Raw genomic sequence first — 15559 nt, 5'->3', positions numbered from 1 at the left:
ACAGGAGAGCTACTGAGCTGCCACACACATTCAAATGGATTTCCTCATTTCAATTTAGGATTATTGAAGCCTATTTTTGCTGTGAAGCTGTATTTATTGGGGGGAAATGTGCTTTATAACATGAAATGTTCACACAGTGTTTTGGGGCCCCCTATCCCTGTCAGGTCCCTGAGGCCTGTGTCCTGTAGTAATCCATCCATGACCACAGAGGTCCCTGGCTGCATTATTGTAGGAATCAGACCTAATTTGCTGTGTGTATTCTCGGATAATTAAGACATGATGGTCTCATATTTTCTCTCCAGCTCATAACCTTCACTCAGATTTGTGTCTAAATTATTCTCCTGACAGTCCAGCAGCAGGACACTGCATCAGGGAGAGGTCACACTGTAAAAGGCCCATTAAGGCCCATCAGGTGAAAGACATCCAGCAAGGCTCTTTTAAAAAGCAATCTATGATCTATTATAAGGTGAATAATATGACAGAATATTAGGTCCACTAAAGGGAAAAAAGATTTAGAGAAAAAAGTTGCACTATTAGGAGAATTAAGTCTTAATGTTACCAGAAAAAAGTTATGTTTTTGAGAATAAAGTCTCAATACTGCTAGAAAAAAGTTATAATGTTTTTGACAATAAAGTTGTAATGTTACGAGAAAATAATCGTAATTTTCCCGAAGATAAAGCTGTAATATTTATTACAAGTCATATTAAGACTTTTTAAACATTAAATTACATTTATTCTCGTAATATTATTCTTTCAGTTAAATAACGATGTAAATCTTAAAATATTATGGCTTTTTTCTTGTTAAATTTCGACTTTATTCTCATAATAGTATGACTTTATTCTCGTAATAGTACAACTTTATTCTTGTAGCAGTTCAGCGTTATTCTCGTTATAGCACGACTTTATTCTTGTAGCAGTTCAGCGTTATTCTTGTTATAGCACGACTTTATGCTTGTAGCAGTTCAGCATTATTCTCGTAATAGTACGACTTTATATCTGGAAATATAAGAACACTAGTGTTGAAATCTATTGTTGTCCTGATATTCTGTCATGGAGGGAAAGAGACAGACATTATAATTAACATGACGCCACAACTTACTTCTCATTAGAAGCTGAACACGGGCAGGTGGTTTCAACATGGCGTCCAGTGGCTCCTCGTCCTCCACCGGCGGCTGAAGAAGGAGCAGGAAGCCGCTCACTGACGACAGAGGAAGAAACCAGAGGTCAAGACGACGAGGAGAACTTGTTCCTGCGCTGCGGTAACTCTTCACACGCAGAAACATCGAACTGTGGCTTTGAAGTAGCATATTAGTTTGATAGCGGGTTAGCTAGCTCACGTTAGCCGGCGGACCGCGCGCAGAGACCATGACTCCTCCTCAGCAGCTGCAGCTCGAGCACCGTCAGCCTCACGCCTCCATCATCACTCAGAAAGTGCAGTTGATGTACAAACTGTTTCTGCTGGAACACGCCAGGAGGACGCTGGAAGAAGAGCTGAGCAGCTTCACCAACAAGGTACAGTTCTCACAAGTTTGACTTTAGACTTTGGGTTAGCATTACCTGTGGATTAGCTCAGCTAGCTAACAGGCTCACAGGGTCAAACCTGCAGCTCCGCATAGATATGTTACTCATAATATATAATTACCGACTAGCAATATTTCAAATGAATTGATAAATGTTTATTTTCCTATTTTATTCCTGTGAGCTTAAGCGGATGCATTGTAGTAAAGGTTAAGGACATTTTCTGGTAAATTGTCAAGTGATTTGTTTTCTGTATATCAAAAAAATGGGCTCTTTTTTAAACTTAAATTTTATAGTATTTAAATATTTTATTATACGTATTTTTTATATTTTGACTTGTGCTTGTTTCACTTTCCTTCAGGCCTATGATGACGTTCAAGGTTTCTTGAATCCATCTTCTCCCACCAGTGTGTTCAGGGATCTCGCTAACGCTTTGGATTCAAAATGTCGAGCTATTGACAAGCTCTCAGCTTTATTAAAGGATCTCATAGTTGGTAAGTCCAGAATTAGTTATATAATCTCAGCTCCCAGTCTGTCATTGTAGATTTTCATGTTCAAGATACATTTAACACATTAACAAATGCATTGTGTAACACAAGTATGCATGATTGTGATTTAGGATCACAATCATGATTTTTAAGATTTTAGTGTATATTTCCTTAACAAGCTCTGTAACGTGCCTTGCTGCTTCTGTCAACGTTACAGAGCCAAGTGGTTGTGTTCAGCCGGCTGTCGGGTTTGGAGTGAGAACAAACCGGCTGCAGCCACTCGGAGACAAGAGGGTCCTGATGACAGATGTTCTCAAGTTTGGGCCCATGTTACAGAACGTGCTCCTGGCGAGCTCCATAGCGAAAGCTGTCCAGGTGGTTGGAGGCACACGGTCCCTTCAGCAGCTGAAACATTTCCTCATCTCCCAGCCTGCAGCGGCCCGGGAGGATGACATGATTTACAGCATCTCTAGTGGCTACAACAGCGCCGGTCAGACCACGCGCTCGTCCTGTAATTTAAAGGGTGAAGAAAAAGAACAAGCTGTTACTTATGAGGAGAAAAGCCAACCAGATGATGTGATTCTGCCACCTGCCATTATTCAGAGCCCAGAGATTCATGCAGAGAGACCATCACCACCGCTCCTACATCCAATACAAGCTGTACTTCCAGAAATCAGCAAGCCAACGCCCATGAAAATGACACCGCTAATTAAGTGGGGACGGGAGGACGATGTCCAGGTGCAACACCAAAAACAAACATCCTCTCAGCTGCAGCACTTCCTCAGGGCCAAAGCTAAAAACTCTGGTGCACTGGAGGTCACAGTCATGAAGTGGAATAAAAGTATGTACGCCTCAGGTTCGCCACAGTCAACGTCGCCTACCATCAAAACACAAAGTTACCAATTCAGAAATGTTGTGACAGACGATCTTGTCAGAGCTCTAGCCCCGAAAACATTGCGTGCAGACATTGAAAATCAAGCCCCTGTCTTCAGAGTAAAACGAATGGAATCGAGCGGCTCTCTGACCTACACTTGTGTGATTGCAACAAGGACGGAATTGTGGGATATTGGAGACATCTTCACAGAGGTGCAACAAGCCCATTCTGATGGCAGCCCAGAGAAAAAAGAAGGCTGCCAAAATATAACTGCTCAAGTGGAGAACTCTAGTGTAAACATCCAGTGGAAAACCCAAACTCTCCAGTGCACAGAACCTGAAAGAGAGAACAATTCCGCTGGCGCAGAAACACCAGCGATCAACAGTGTTACCATTCCCGAGTTCCAGATCAGGAAGTTTGAAGAGACTGAAGTTGTGGTGTCTCATATTATCAGCCCAGGCAACTTCTACATCCAGCACGCAGACTCCCTCTCGAAGCTGCAGGCCCTTGTTACAGAGTAAGTCGTTCAGCATGGATTCTAATCTCTTGACTGCTTTTTCTCAGCTTTTTCGCAACCCTCACTGGTTCCCTGATCACATTTACAGGACCTACAGGGCCACTTGTTCCTTTTTTTCATTACAGTTTTCTTTGTAGATTTTTTTTTTTTCTCCCCCATTTTAATAATCCACATGTTTCTGGTTGTCATTATTTTTCTCTCATTTGCAGCAGCTGGAAAGCCAGTAGTTCATATGCCGAGCAGAACTGCATTCCAGACATTGGAACCCAAGTAATGGGTTGGTTCCCTAAGCGAGAACAATGGTGCAGGGCTCAGGTGACAAAGATATGTGGAGTAAGTGGAGGTGGGTTCAGTTTGTTTTTGGAATGGTTTTGCAAATGCATACCTCTAGATGGTAGCAGTGTCACTTTGCCTGCATGTAGCCACTTGGAAATGTCCTACTGTGTTTTGAACCTGCCTTTCTCTCTATCTTGTGGATGTAAGATAATAACTCCACTGACGGTGCTGGGTGTGAGACCTCCATCAACGTGGAGGTGAAGAGGCTGGACCACGGTGACACTGCCTGCCTGTCAATGTGGAACATAAAGGATCTGACCCCAGAAATGTCCGTCCTTCCATTTCAGGCTTTACACGTCTCACTTGCAAATGTAAGCTGTTCCCTGCCCATGTTGGCTGCGTAAGCTTCTGCATGTATGTAAACTAGCCCAAATCTCTCATTTATGAACATGATAAGATTTTCAGCGACAGGCGTGTAGATTATCCCTCTCAGGATTTGCATAGATGGAAATGGTTAATATACAGCGCTCTGAGAGTGTAGACTCAATCATTGGCGTTTGTCCACATGATTAGTCACAGCCTTATCTATTGCTCAGCGATAAAGGAAATGAATTATCTCAGTTCACGGTATTTTGTGTCTTGTTTCCTGCCACCCCCCCAGGTGATGCCTGTGAATGGGAGGGACTGGTCTGAAGAGGCAGTGGGCTGGTTCAAAGTGATGGTGCACAACAGGACACTTTATGCCCGACTCTACCCGCAGGGGCCCAAAGTTACAGTCGAGCTGTTTCTGGAAAAGGGCAAGCTCGGAGCAATGAGGTACTTCACAATGAAACACAGTCAGTTTATTGTAAATGTAGAGTTACAGAATTGGAAATGGCAAAAAAAGTAAAATAATCACCAAGATTTATTAATGGATCAAATCTTGTTTCCTGCAACAAACAAGATTATTTTACTGGGTATTGTGTGTGTGTGTGTGACATTAACTGTGATTTGTTGGTTTTAGGAGAAGTGCATCATTGTCCCTGAGACTGGCCCAAAATGGACATGCAAAACACAGCAAGCTGAAGAACGTGGGTCTCCTGAAAAGTAAGTGGAGTTAGTGTGGATACTGTATACCTTAAATGATGCATCTAATGGTAGGTGACAGTATAACTTGTGTGTGACCATAGCAGCACATCCCATTTTCATTCAATTTTTTTCTTTTTTACACTTTTAGGCACTGTTAAAGAAAAAATTAGAAAACAGGATTCTGACTGGGAGAAATACCTCATCTCCTGCTATACTCAAAGTAAGAAGTTACTGTGAGCACTGGTCATCTGTCTCACAACCAGCCTGTGTTTTTGCTGCAGACAAAATCACTTGAGACATATAATCCTTCTTAAACGAGAGATTTAAATGTATCATCGAACTTCTATTGACCATGTGCGTAAATGACTTTTAGGAAAAATTTGACAAGTTATCCGCACTTTGCAGTAAAAAGGTAATTTGAGGATATTTAATTAAACAGTAAAAAAAATTTATTGAGTAGATCAGTACACATTTAGTAGCATGTATCAGCTTTCTTGTGTATTATGTCTTATAAAGCAATCCATCCCGTATAAGTTACAAGACTATGCGAGTGTAAAGCTCTGTTATATTATTTGAACTTATATCTGTGTTTTGGTATCTTCTTTACTTTCCTATCAATTATTTAAAAGACGACAACTCATAAAATGGGAATTAATACATATTTTCTTATATGTATGGGGACATGGGACAAAAAGTGGTGCATAATGTTGTAGTTTGAAAATATCTTCCCCTTTTTAGACGTAGTTTTGTCCTTAAATCAGGGAAATGTGTCTCAGATCTGGATTTATTCCACTGACAATGCCAGTTCATTCTGTTAACTCAGATTACCCTGCCCTTCTTATTTCCTTTTCTTTTGATGATCATTATTATAGCCATCCTATCTTTGGTTATTATTGATATTGAGTTCTTGGCAAATATAATATTTGTATATGTATACATAAATATATGTATTTCTGCGGCTGTAATAAAGTGTTATATCCATTTGCATCGCCCCATGTCTCTCTATATTCTATGTAGAGAAGTGTATCACGGAGAGAATATAAATGAGGGTTAGTTCATTCAAAGAATTACCAGGCCACGCAAACCCTCCCACTAGATCCGTCAGAAGTGACGCAGAAATGCTCATGGCACAGTGAGCCGCTATAGTTCATCTGATAGTACATGACAAACGACCACATTGTGTTTTCACTTGCATTCAGATTGTTGTCACTGTAAAGAATTGTTTCTACTGCTGCAGGGAGGAGTTTGACCAGAGCAAACAGTGAAATCTCGACTAAAAAGAGTAATGATTTGACATCCATTCGCTGATTTGTTACGATATATTGTTTTGGCTCATTCATGGGCATACTTGTATTTCACAGCAGAGACAACTGCAAGTGATCTCTAACTCAAATGGATATTTGTTGTACTTTGTCCCACTTTGCATCACTAAATATGTCAAATGCTCACAAAAGGATATTATCAAAAGACAAGGCAAATTTAAATCAATATTCATATTGATAGTAAACTGTATTTAGAGTTTAATAGGATATTGTTTGACAAAATACTTTTGCATGCCCAGTACAAAAAACCTTAGACATCTGAAAACAAGAGTTAAAAGGTTTTGAATATAATCTTGTTTTATTTAACTCTTCCTGTCATTAAGTCTTCTTTTTCAGCTCCATTAGTGTTTGCAGCAGCAGCTCATGTATTTTCTGGATGAATCTGCAAACCTGTGAATGACTCTGCTCTGTGACAGTGGCTCAGGTCAAAAGCTCCGTTCACTCCCCTGCTCTGCCAAGCACAATAAAAAATGTGGCAGGCTGAGGCCTTTTGTGTCCACACAGATTCCTCCTTTTGCCCGGGGTGGGCGGAAATCGAGGCGTTTGATCTGAATTCTAAAGAGTCTTGTTGCAGCCCAATAAAGGCCGCCATTGTATGTAAATAGTTTATATAAGAGCATATGACTGCTACGGTGCAGGGCAGTGGCTAGTGGCGGAGGAATGATTAGCATTTTCCAAACGCATGCTGTTCTCGGTCCAGCCTTTTGGCTTCTAAAAAACACAATATTTTCATTGATTTCCACCTGATTTGTACACATCTTTGTGTACCACCACAGCTGAAGGTAACATGAATGTTCTCATTCTACTGTGTTCTACTAACATTCAGTGCAGTGAGCTCAGTTTGTCATGAAAGTTAATGCTGACATGCCCCTTACCCTGAGAAATAACTTGGCATGATGTTATTATAATAATAATAATGACCCTTTAGAGTGTGATTGCTCTGTTTTTATCAGGATCTCTGTAGCTGTTCTTGTAAACAATGAGATCTCTCACATAATGAGCTGGATGTCTTGCTGGTTCCCTGGAGAAATTTGCTGGCACTCTGTCAGTCTGTCTGCAACTGGGCTGTAGGTCAGTTTGGGAGAACAGTATTAATATGGTATGAGTCGATCACGTGGCTCGGCAAATGTTTCGCAATTGGCTTTGACCTGCTGCGTCCTGTGACGGGGCACGGCGGTAGGCCGTCGCCCCTGCTTTTATACAGCCAACTGTACCTACTTGGCAATTCTTGTCAGTTGTTCCTTATTCTGCGAAATCCAGCTTGATGCTCAGGCCGCACATCAAGATGGTTATCTTCGGACCCGGCGCTGCTTACGCCGCTTGCACTGCAGGCTGAGACTGGTAAACCTGGAACCATTAATGTTACAACATTTAAATGTTTGCTAAATGATCTAATTGTTTGTGGATGTTCATATTCAAGTAATTTATGATAAGTAGCCATTCCTATCAATGTGACTTTATGCAAATATCAATCGATAAAATTATTTTTTTTAACTAATTTAAGATTCTTCTGAGATTTGTTAGTTGCTTTGCTTATTTCTATGTAATCTAAACTGAATATTTATCTTCTGCAGACCTGGAGTCGAAAATGAACTGGGGAACCTTTTATGCCGTGATCAGCGGCGTAAACAGGCACTCTACCGGCATCGGACGCATCTGGCTGTCGGTAATCTTCATCTTCCGTATCCTGGTCCTGGTTGTCGCTGCGGAGAGTGTTTGGGGAGATGAGAAGTCGGGCTTCACTTGCAACACCCAGCAGCCCGGCTGCAACAGCGTGTGTTACGACCAGTTCTTCCCCATCTCGCACATTCGCCTGTGGGCTCTCCAGCTCATCCTGGTTTCCACCCCTGCGCTGCTAGTGGCCATGCATGTGGCCCACATACGCCACATCAACAAGAAGATACTGAAGAAGGCGGGCCGCTGCAGCCCCAAGGAGCTGGAGCATGTCAAAAACCAGAAGTTTGAAATCACCGGAGCTCTGTGGTGGACGTACATGATCAGTATTATCTTCAGGATCATCTTCGAGGGGACTTTTCTCTACATCTTCTACCTGATCTACCCTGGCTTTAAGATGGTGCGTTTAGTGAAGTGTGACTCGTACCCTTGCCCCAACACGGTGGACTGTTTTGTCTCCAGGCCGACAGAAAAGACGATATTCACCGTGTTCATGCTGGCAGTGTCTGGGGTGTGCGTGCTGCTTAATTTGGCCGAGGTGTTGTACCTCGTAGGCAAGGCCTGCAAACGGTGCTTTGGCAGCTCTGAGGATGAGTCCAAAACAGCTTGGATCAGTCCAAGGTTGTCGTCTTACAGGCAAAATGAAATCAATCAGCTGATTGCAGACCACTCTCTCAAGTCTAAGTTCACTGTGACCAAAAAGAGCCCAAGTGACAAGGGTGAGAGGTGCTCTGCCTTCTGAGACTCTGCCTTTCCGTCTCCCTTTAAACTAACCAACAGTAATCACACATGTCCAATGGAGCATGGTGCTCTGCAGTAATGTCACACACACTGTATATTTGATCATCTGCATTCACATTTATTTATGTATTGTATCATTCCGCGTTAGTTGCTGTTAGAACTTGTCTAAAATACTTGAAGCCAGTAGTGGAGGTTAAAGGACAACACCAATGTTTTTGCATGTTCTAGCTGATTTTCTACACATCAAACATATTGACGTCATAGTCGACCTTTTACCGAAGCTTACCTTGATTTGTTAGGTTTTTGTCCGGCCTTCGCAGCAGCTTAAATTCATCTCATTAAGAAAAGCTGCCAAGTTGCAAAGGTGGAGTGATTGCTTGAGCTAAACAAACCATGACCACGAGGATCATGCTTCCATTTATTTTTGTCAAAGTTGCATTGTTGTTGCGTGACAGCTCACTTTAATGTGCGGATTTGACGGAATCCCACAGGTGTGTCATGTTTGTGTCCTGATTAGACGCCAGACGTTGCTGCCAAAATAGCTGCATTTATGAGCTATGACATGGGGAAATCAAACCCAGAAGACTAACCACGGGCACGAAATAGATGTGAGAAGTTTAACATGAATATTTACGTTTTTGCGTTCGAAATGTTGCTGTTCGGAAACGGACTCCGGTTTAGGATATCGGTTTCTCATCAGCACACAGACGCACCATCCAACCGATTTTTTCAAATTCTTCCATGCGATTAAGCTGCTCAGACCGAAACAATTAAGTTTTGACGGCGAAAAAAGACGAATTAACTAATTTAAGGATGTTTCTTTAAGTTATGTATAGAGTTTAAATGCATACTGTAAATTGAAAGGAAATGAGTGGCTGCCTGGAGATTACAAAATAGAAACTTGCTTTTATTTCCTCCGCATACATTTTTTTTTTGCCTGATTTCTAGTTATTTGGACAGAAGGTGCAAAAAAAAACATTGGTTTTGTCTTGAAACAGAAGCAGGGCTGTCTGTTAACATTACAATGCTGGATAGGAAAGTCAACTTTTTCATTTAGATAAAAAAAATATATTATGCTTTTATGCCGCATATTTATTTCAGTCAAAGGTCGTGTAAAAAGTATTGAAGAGAACAGTATTTATGTGAATGACTTGTTTGAACAGTATCGTAACTTTAGCTCAGTGGTAGAATGCTTTGATTAAAGTGCTAAACTAACCTTTGCAAAATGATAATATAACTAAAAAATAACAGTTGGTGCTAGAAAACCAAAGATATGAATATTGTCAGATCATGGAAAACTGCCATTGGATATTAAATCGTCAATGTAAAAGGAGAGAAAATTATTTTAGAAATTTCCCTCAAACATTTTTACATCATGATTTTGTAACACTGATGGTTTGAGTACATAATTCATTTTGGGTTAGTAAGACTTCATCCTATATATAAAGCAAGTACTGTTTAACAATATGTTAAATTGATGAAACGACCAAATTATAATTATTCATTATGCCGTTTCTGCTGGGTGAGTCGCTGTAGGAACACGGAATATCCCACTACTGTACATGATTTTTTTCTCTTTACAATAGATTCCGATTTTGTATGCAGTTGTACATTCCCGCTCGCTTCATCGCCGCTTCTATTTTTAAGTTATTTCTCCAGTTGGCTCTGATAAATGTTTGAGGTTGACCTACTTTTTAAAACAGAGACCATCACTCTGACAGTTGGCAACTGCTTTCTTTAATGTTACCCTGCATTGTATATTATCCAGCATCGCTTTGGTCATGAAAATTTAATATCCCATACGCTGGTATGTTAACCTGTTTTTATGTACTTTGTTATGCATCCAGAAAACCTTCATGTTTATTTGTAAATGCACATATCAGTTTACATCTGGGTCAACAATCCAGATAAATTATGCAAGGGGTTGGAACTATATACTGTGTGTACATAATGTAATATAAAGAAATAAATTGATAATTTGACAAATGCACTTCATACAACTGATCGTGTTTTTACAGTTTCTGACGAATGTGTTGTAGAGAACTGATAAAATAATTAAGTCTGTCAATATTCTTCACTGAATGGTACTCCTCACTCATAAATATCAGTCCCCTACACATGCCTCATTTATTTTTTCATCAAGATCCATGTATTATTCTCAGATGGCAAAGAAAACATCCCAATAAAACGCCAGTCTCGCAGTATTAATTAAAATGAAAACAAGTTCCTGGATCTGCCTCCTGATCCAGATCCACACCAACATTTAATGGGTTCTTTCCTGACTCATATCGCATCCTTCTAAAGTTTGTGGTAAACTGTTGAGTAGTTTTTGTGTAATTCTGCCAACCAACAAACAATCAAAAGAAAACATAACCTCCACCAAGGCCAATCAATCCCTCTAAATTAAATCAGGCCTCATAGCTAAGCCAACATGACGATGCAGTTAATGAAATTATAATCTCCATTGTGGAAGAACAAGCTGAATCATTTCCTCGAAACAGTATGTTTAAAAAAAAAAATTTTAAAAAACACCCCATTGCACGATGGTCAAGAAAGTGAATACAAAATAATCCTGGATCTGTCCCTTTATCGGGATCTGCGCCAAAATTGAATGTGTCCTTTTCCTGGCTCATGTCACATCCTTCCACCAAGTTTCGTGGAAATGTGCTCGGTAGTTTCAGCGTAATCCTGCTGACAAACAAACAAATGAAACATAATCTCGTTGATAATTATATCAGCAGTGTTTTCCACAACTGGGGCTCATGTCACCGCACATTTCTTTAACTTTCTCTCTGCCGTCCCTCCTTCCCGTCGCTGTGATTTCAAACTTGCGGATGCAAACAGCTACTCGTCTCCAAATCATACCCTGCCCCTGTGCAACCCCCATGATAGGAGAGACCCTCGTGCTATATTTAGGCCCCACGAGCACTTGTGGCCAGACAAACTTACCAGACAAAGCCATTGGCCATCTGCCCTGTCGCTCACTCTTACGAGCGAGTAGAGTGGCTTTAATAGTTTATATTAGAGAGTTTGCCCTGAGCCAAATTTAACCGTGCGGCATGTGGGTGGGTGCAGACATGGTTGAGAGAGCATCCAGCGGGGCTACGTGTGTGTTGTGGTCAGTGGAAGACCCCGGGGCCTGGATCCTGATTCCTGTCTGAGCTGTATCTGAAGACGGAAAGACTTGAGTCAGTGGGTTGTTTGCTGGTGGCTGTGACCAGCAGGAGACCACGTTTTCCTCTCCATTCAAGGGCATTGCTGGGGGCCCGAAGACCAGTTTTTTGCACTGAGGCCTGTCAGTGAAGCGGAGAGGCCTCATGGACCCTCACAGGCATGTAATGCTTCACCACACGGGATGTGTAAGCTGACGAGGTGGGTTTGACCGGTAGATTTTCTGTGTGTATGTTTGGGATTTAAGTTTACAGGAGATAAAGTTAAATATAAACTTAAGGAGCATGTGGTGGCCAAAGGCTGTAGTTTGTTTCATTGAATTATTATTCTAATAAGAGAGGTTTACCATTGAAAAGAGGACCTATGTTAAACCTAAAACCCAGTCATCAAAAGACTGGATCTAAATCTTTAGCAGCTCACGAGTTCACCTGCACATTTCAGCAGTTATCAGAATTTATTTTCCCACGCAGTGTCATACCCTGAATTTGCTGTCCCTTCACTGTACAGTACATCCATCAGCCTCAGAATATATTTTTAACACAATGTGTCTCAGGAGCTGACAGTACCGGCATTACTCAACTGTTTCTGATTGGCACTTCCACCACAATTCGTGTGGATCATGTTGCCTGGGCTCAGGTCATGAAGGCCGGGAGCCGCCGACTCGTGACTGGAACCCCCGCTGTCTGCACTTGCCAAATATATACCCTCCTAAAGTAAATATAATCCTCTTTGAGTCCACGTGGAAAAGGCCACTACCTGCTCGGCAGCAGGGTCCCCAGGGTGGGCAGTCGGTTAGTCACTTGGCTCCTAAGAGACTCATTTGGCCTGAGCTCTGCTGAACTTGGTAAGAGCTTCTATGGAGGAAATGGCTGAAGCTGACCTTTACCTCTAGATGAGTTTAATGTTGGTGATTGAATAGATGTACTCTTTATACAAGTCAAGAATCAAATGAAGTGTTTTTGTGTTTGACCTCTTCTTCGATGCTTCTATAGGCGCAGGTCTGAGCTCACACAGCCATGGGGGACTGGAACCTTCTGGCAAAGCTTCTGGAAAAAGCCCAGGAGCACTCCACCGTGGTGGGGAAAGTGTGGCTCACCGTCCTCTTCATCTTCCGCATCCTGATCCTCAGCGCCGCGACAGAGAAAGTGTGGGGCGACGAGCTGTCGGGCTTCACCTGTGACACCAAGCAGCCCGGTTGCGAGAACGTGTGCTACGACATCACTTTCCCCATCTCCCACGTCCGCTTTTGGGTGCTGCAGATCATCTTCGTGTCCACGCCTACGCTGATCTACCTGGGACACATCCTCCATCTAGTGCGGATGGAGGACAAGCACAAAGAAAGGGAGCTAGAGAGGGAGAGGTTACAAGCTGAACACCCAGACAAGCAGGCCCTCATTGTGGATGTTCATCACAAAAAGGCTCTGGTGAAGGACAAGGAGGGCAGAGTGCGCCTGCAGGGGGAGCTTTTGCGCACATATGTTTTTAATGTGATCTTTAAAACCCTGTTTGAGGTGGGCTTCATTGTGGCTCAGTATCTCTTGTACGGCTTTGAACTGAAGCCCATGTACACATGTGACAGACCACCCTGCCCCAATGTGGTAAACTGCTATATATCCCGGCCCACTGAGAAAACCATCTTCATCATCTTCATGCTGGCGGTGGCCAGCTTGTCTCTGTTCCTCAACCTCGTAGAAATGTACCACCTGGGCTTCACCAAGTGCCGCCAGGGCATCACCTTCAGGAGAAATAGACAGCTGAGGGGGAGAGCCTCCAAGGAGCACAACGACGCCGCTGTGCCCTTTGCGCCGAGTTACGACGACTACTTCCACCAAGTCCAGCCTGCCTACCCTCCAGTGCCCAGCTACAACCTTTCCCCCCTGTCCGAGGGCACAGACTCGTCCTTCCACCCCTACCACAGCAAGGCAGCTTACAAACAGAATAAGGACAACCTAGCGGTGGAGAGGAGCAGCAGCAAGCCAGAGGAATGTGACCTGAAAGGAAAGAAGGGAGCAGGATCAGCCCCTGGGTCACCTACGCAGGCCAGGCCCGGCCGCAGTGCCAAACACAGCAGCAACAACAAGACTAGAATAGACGATCTGAAGATATGAGGAGGTTTATGTTTCTCTTAGGGGTCTTAAAATGTTGTGAGAGGATCATATGTTGTCTGGACACATTCATACATGTCGGACTGACTTCCCTCTTTAAGATGGCACAGGTTTGACTCATTCCAGCTTTGTGAAGGGAGTGACATTTACTGGGCACACAAAGAAGCTGTGATGTGGCTCAACAAAAACATTTCTATCAACCTAGACCTATTTTTTCTGCCCCATAATCATTTGATCTTGTTTTTTGGCAAAGCCCTAATTTCAGTTGGTATGCATTAAATATACTGTTTTTTTAATTCAATTGGTTTGTGTAACATTTTTCCACTCTTCGTTATTTTCACTGAGAATCTAACAAAAAATACCTTCTGCTCAGGTTTTTATGTCGAGCTTATCTTATTTTTCATTGTGTGATGAATGTGCCCGAACCTGGAGAGCAGAATCCAGGACAGAAAGGTGTTCGACCCTGACCTGACCTCATTTCAAGGAAATCAGATAGGGCAAATAGTTAAATATAACTTCCTTTAACTCTTCTGAAGTCACCATCCAGCACTGTTCACTTGCTGCGACTTGTGAAGTGAAGAGTTGTGCAATACCTGACAACACATTGGACACTGGAGTCACTGTAAACTTATTCCAGGACGCGCCTCAGAAGAAATTGCCCTGGTCTCAGGAGTTCCCACATTTGCACTGTCTCCTTTAATAGCGGCAGCCAGCAAATACATAATTATAAGCACATTGTCTTGTTTATCCTTGTTTATATCTGCGTTTGTGTCGTTGGTTTTCTATAAAGTACTTGGCGACAACCGTGTTTGTAAAACTGTTTGAAATAAACCTGTCTTAAATTTGCAAAGTTAGCAGTGCTTTTGTCATAGTCTTAATGAAGGAGGGGAAGGTTATTTCAGTGGAATATGTGTCTCTGTAATTATCCTTAGAATAAGGAATAAATCAGGGTTAACTCAGAAGTAGACATGATCATACTGGTATTAATACTGCATTTAATATTCACACGAAGCAGCTTCAACAGCCAGCAGCTGCTTTAAAAGAGTGAAAATGGAAATTTACTGAACACTGACGCTCAGACATGGGTCAGGTGTGGGTTCAGTCTTTAGTTTCTATGCACACTTCAACCACACACACACACACACACACACACACACACACACACACACACACACACACACACACACACACACACACACACACACACACGACTCATACTCATCTGTTCCAGGAAATCACAGCACACTGTTATGGAAACCTTGAAATTAATGACATGGCATGTTAATGATGAGGGAGCTCTCTCATATCTTTGGACCGGTATGTTCTTGATTTCCTGTAAATGTATGGGAAGAGCAAATATGATTTTTCTTTCTTTTTTTTTTATTTGACTTTAATGTATTAAAAACAAAGGGGTTCAGTTTGCTTCAGCTGCAGTGTGTTGATGTGTTGCGACAGGATCGAGTGCAGTCGGGACACACTGTTCTTGATGTCGGTGTGTTGTGGTGCCAAAGACAATATGTTTCAAATCTCCAACATGTCAGTTGAGAAAATAAATAATCGCCTAAGCAGACAGAACAGTCAGGATTGTTATTTGTTACATATATTACGTATATGTTATTTGAGACAAAGATTATATGTGTTTTAGAAAGGCTGACAGATGAATAGATATGAGTTATGAGTATAGATTGATTTCCAGCACTTTGAAATGAAATCCTTCTAGTGTAAGGCCAAGATTTCAAACTGTGCTTGCATCATGGATTCGGTCCGTTATAGAACACATACTGTGTTAGAAACACACAGTTTGT

At 42.0% G+C, this 15559-nt stretch overlaps 1 protein-coding gene and 1 non-coding gene across 3 annotated transcripts; both read left to right on the top strand.

The window, feature by feature from the left end:
• Positions 1-928: 928 nt before the first annotated feature.
• On the top strand, positions 929-10468 carry LOC118112138. The gene is made up of 10 exons (XR_007032812.1): positions 929-1512; positions 1880-2012; positions 2224-3397; positions 3607-3740; positions 3881-4044; positions 4335-4489; positions 4677-4759; positions 4890-4961; positions 6418-6586; positions 7638-10468. It is a non-coding gene; the product is annotated as an uncharacterized LOC118112138 (transcript).
• Positions 10469-11425: 957 nt separating this feature from the next.
• Positions 11426-15176, top strand: LOC118111957 (gap junction alpha-3 protein). 2 transcript variants are annotated; one of them, XM_035160829.2, is made up of 2 exons: positions 11426-11850; positions 12642-15176. In XM_035160829.2, the coding sequence occupies exon 2, from the start codon at positions 12666-12668 to the stop codon at positions 13755-13757; it is 1092 nt and encodes a 363-aa protein (XP_035016720.1). In that variant the 5' UTR covers positions 11426-11850; positions 12642-12665; the 3' UTR covers positions 13758-15176. The 2 variants fall into 2 exon arrangements, with proteins under 2 accessions (XP_035016720.1, XP_035016721.1); XM_035160830.2 differs by lacking the exon at positions 11426-11850 and adding an exon at positions 12370-12493.
• Positions 15177-15559: the final 383 nt, after the last annotated feature.

The sequence above is a fragment of the Hippoglossus stenolepis genome, chromosome 7 (assembly GCF_022539355.2).
Source record: "Hippoglossus stenolepis isolate QCI-W04-F060 chromosome 7, HSTE1.2, whole genome shotgun sequence".
Taxonomy (NCBI): domain Eukaryota; kingdom Metazoa; phylum Chordata; class Actinopteri; order Pleuronectiformes; family Pleuronectidae; genus Hippoglossus; species Hippoglossus stenolepis.
The sequence above is the reverse complement of the archived record's forward strand: the minus strand, read 5'-3'. Positions and strand labels throughout refer to the sequence as shown.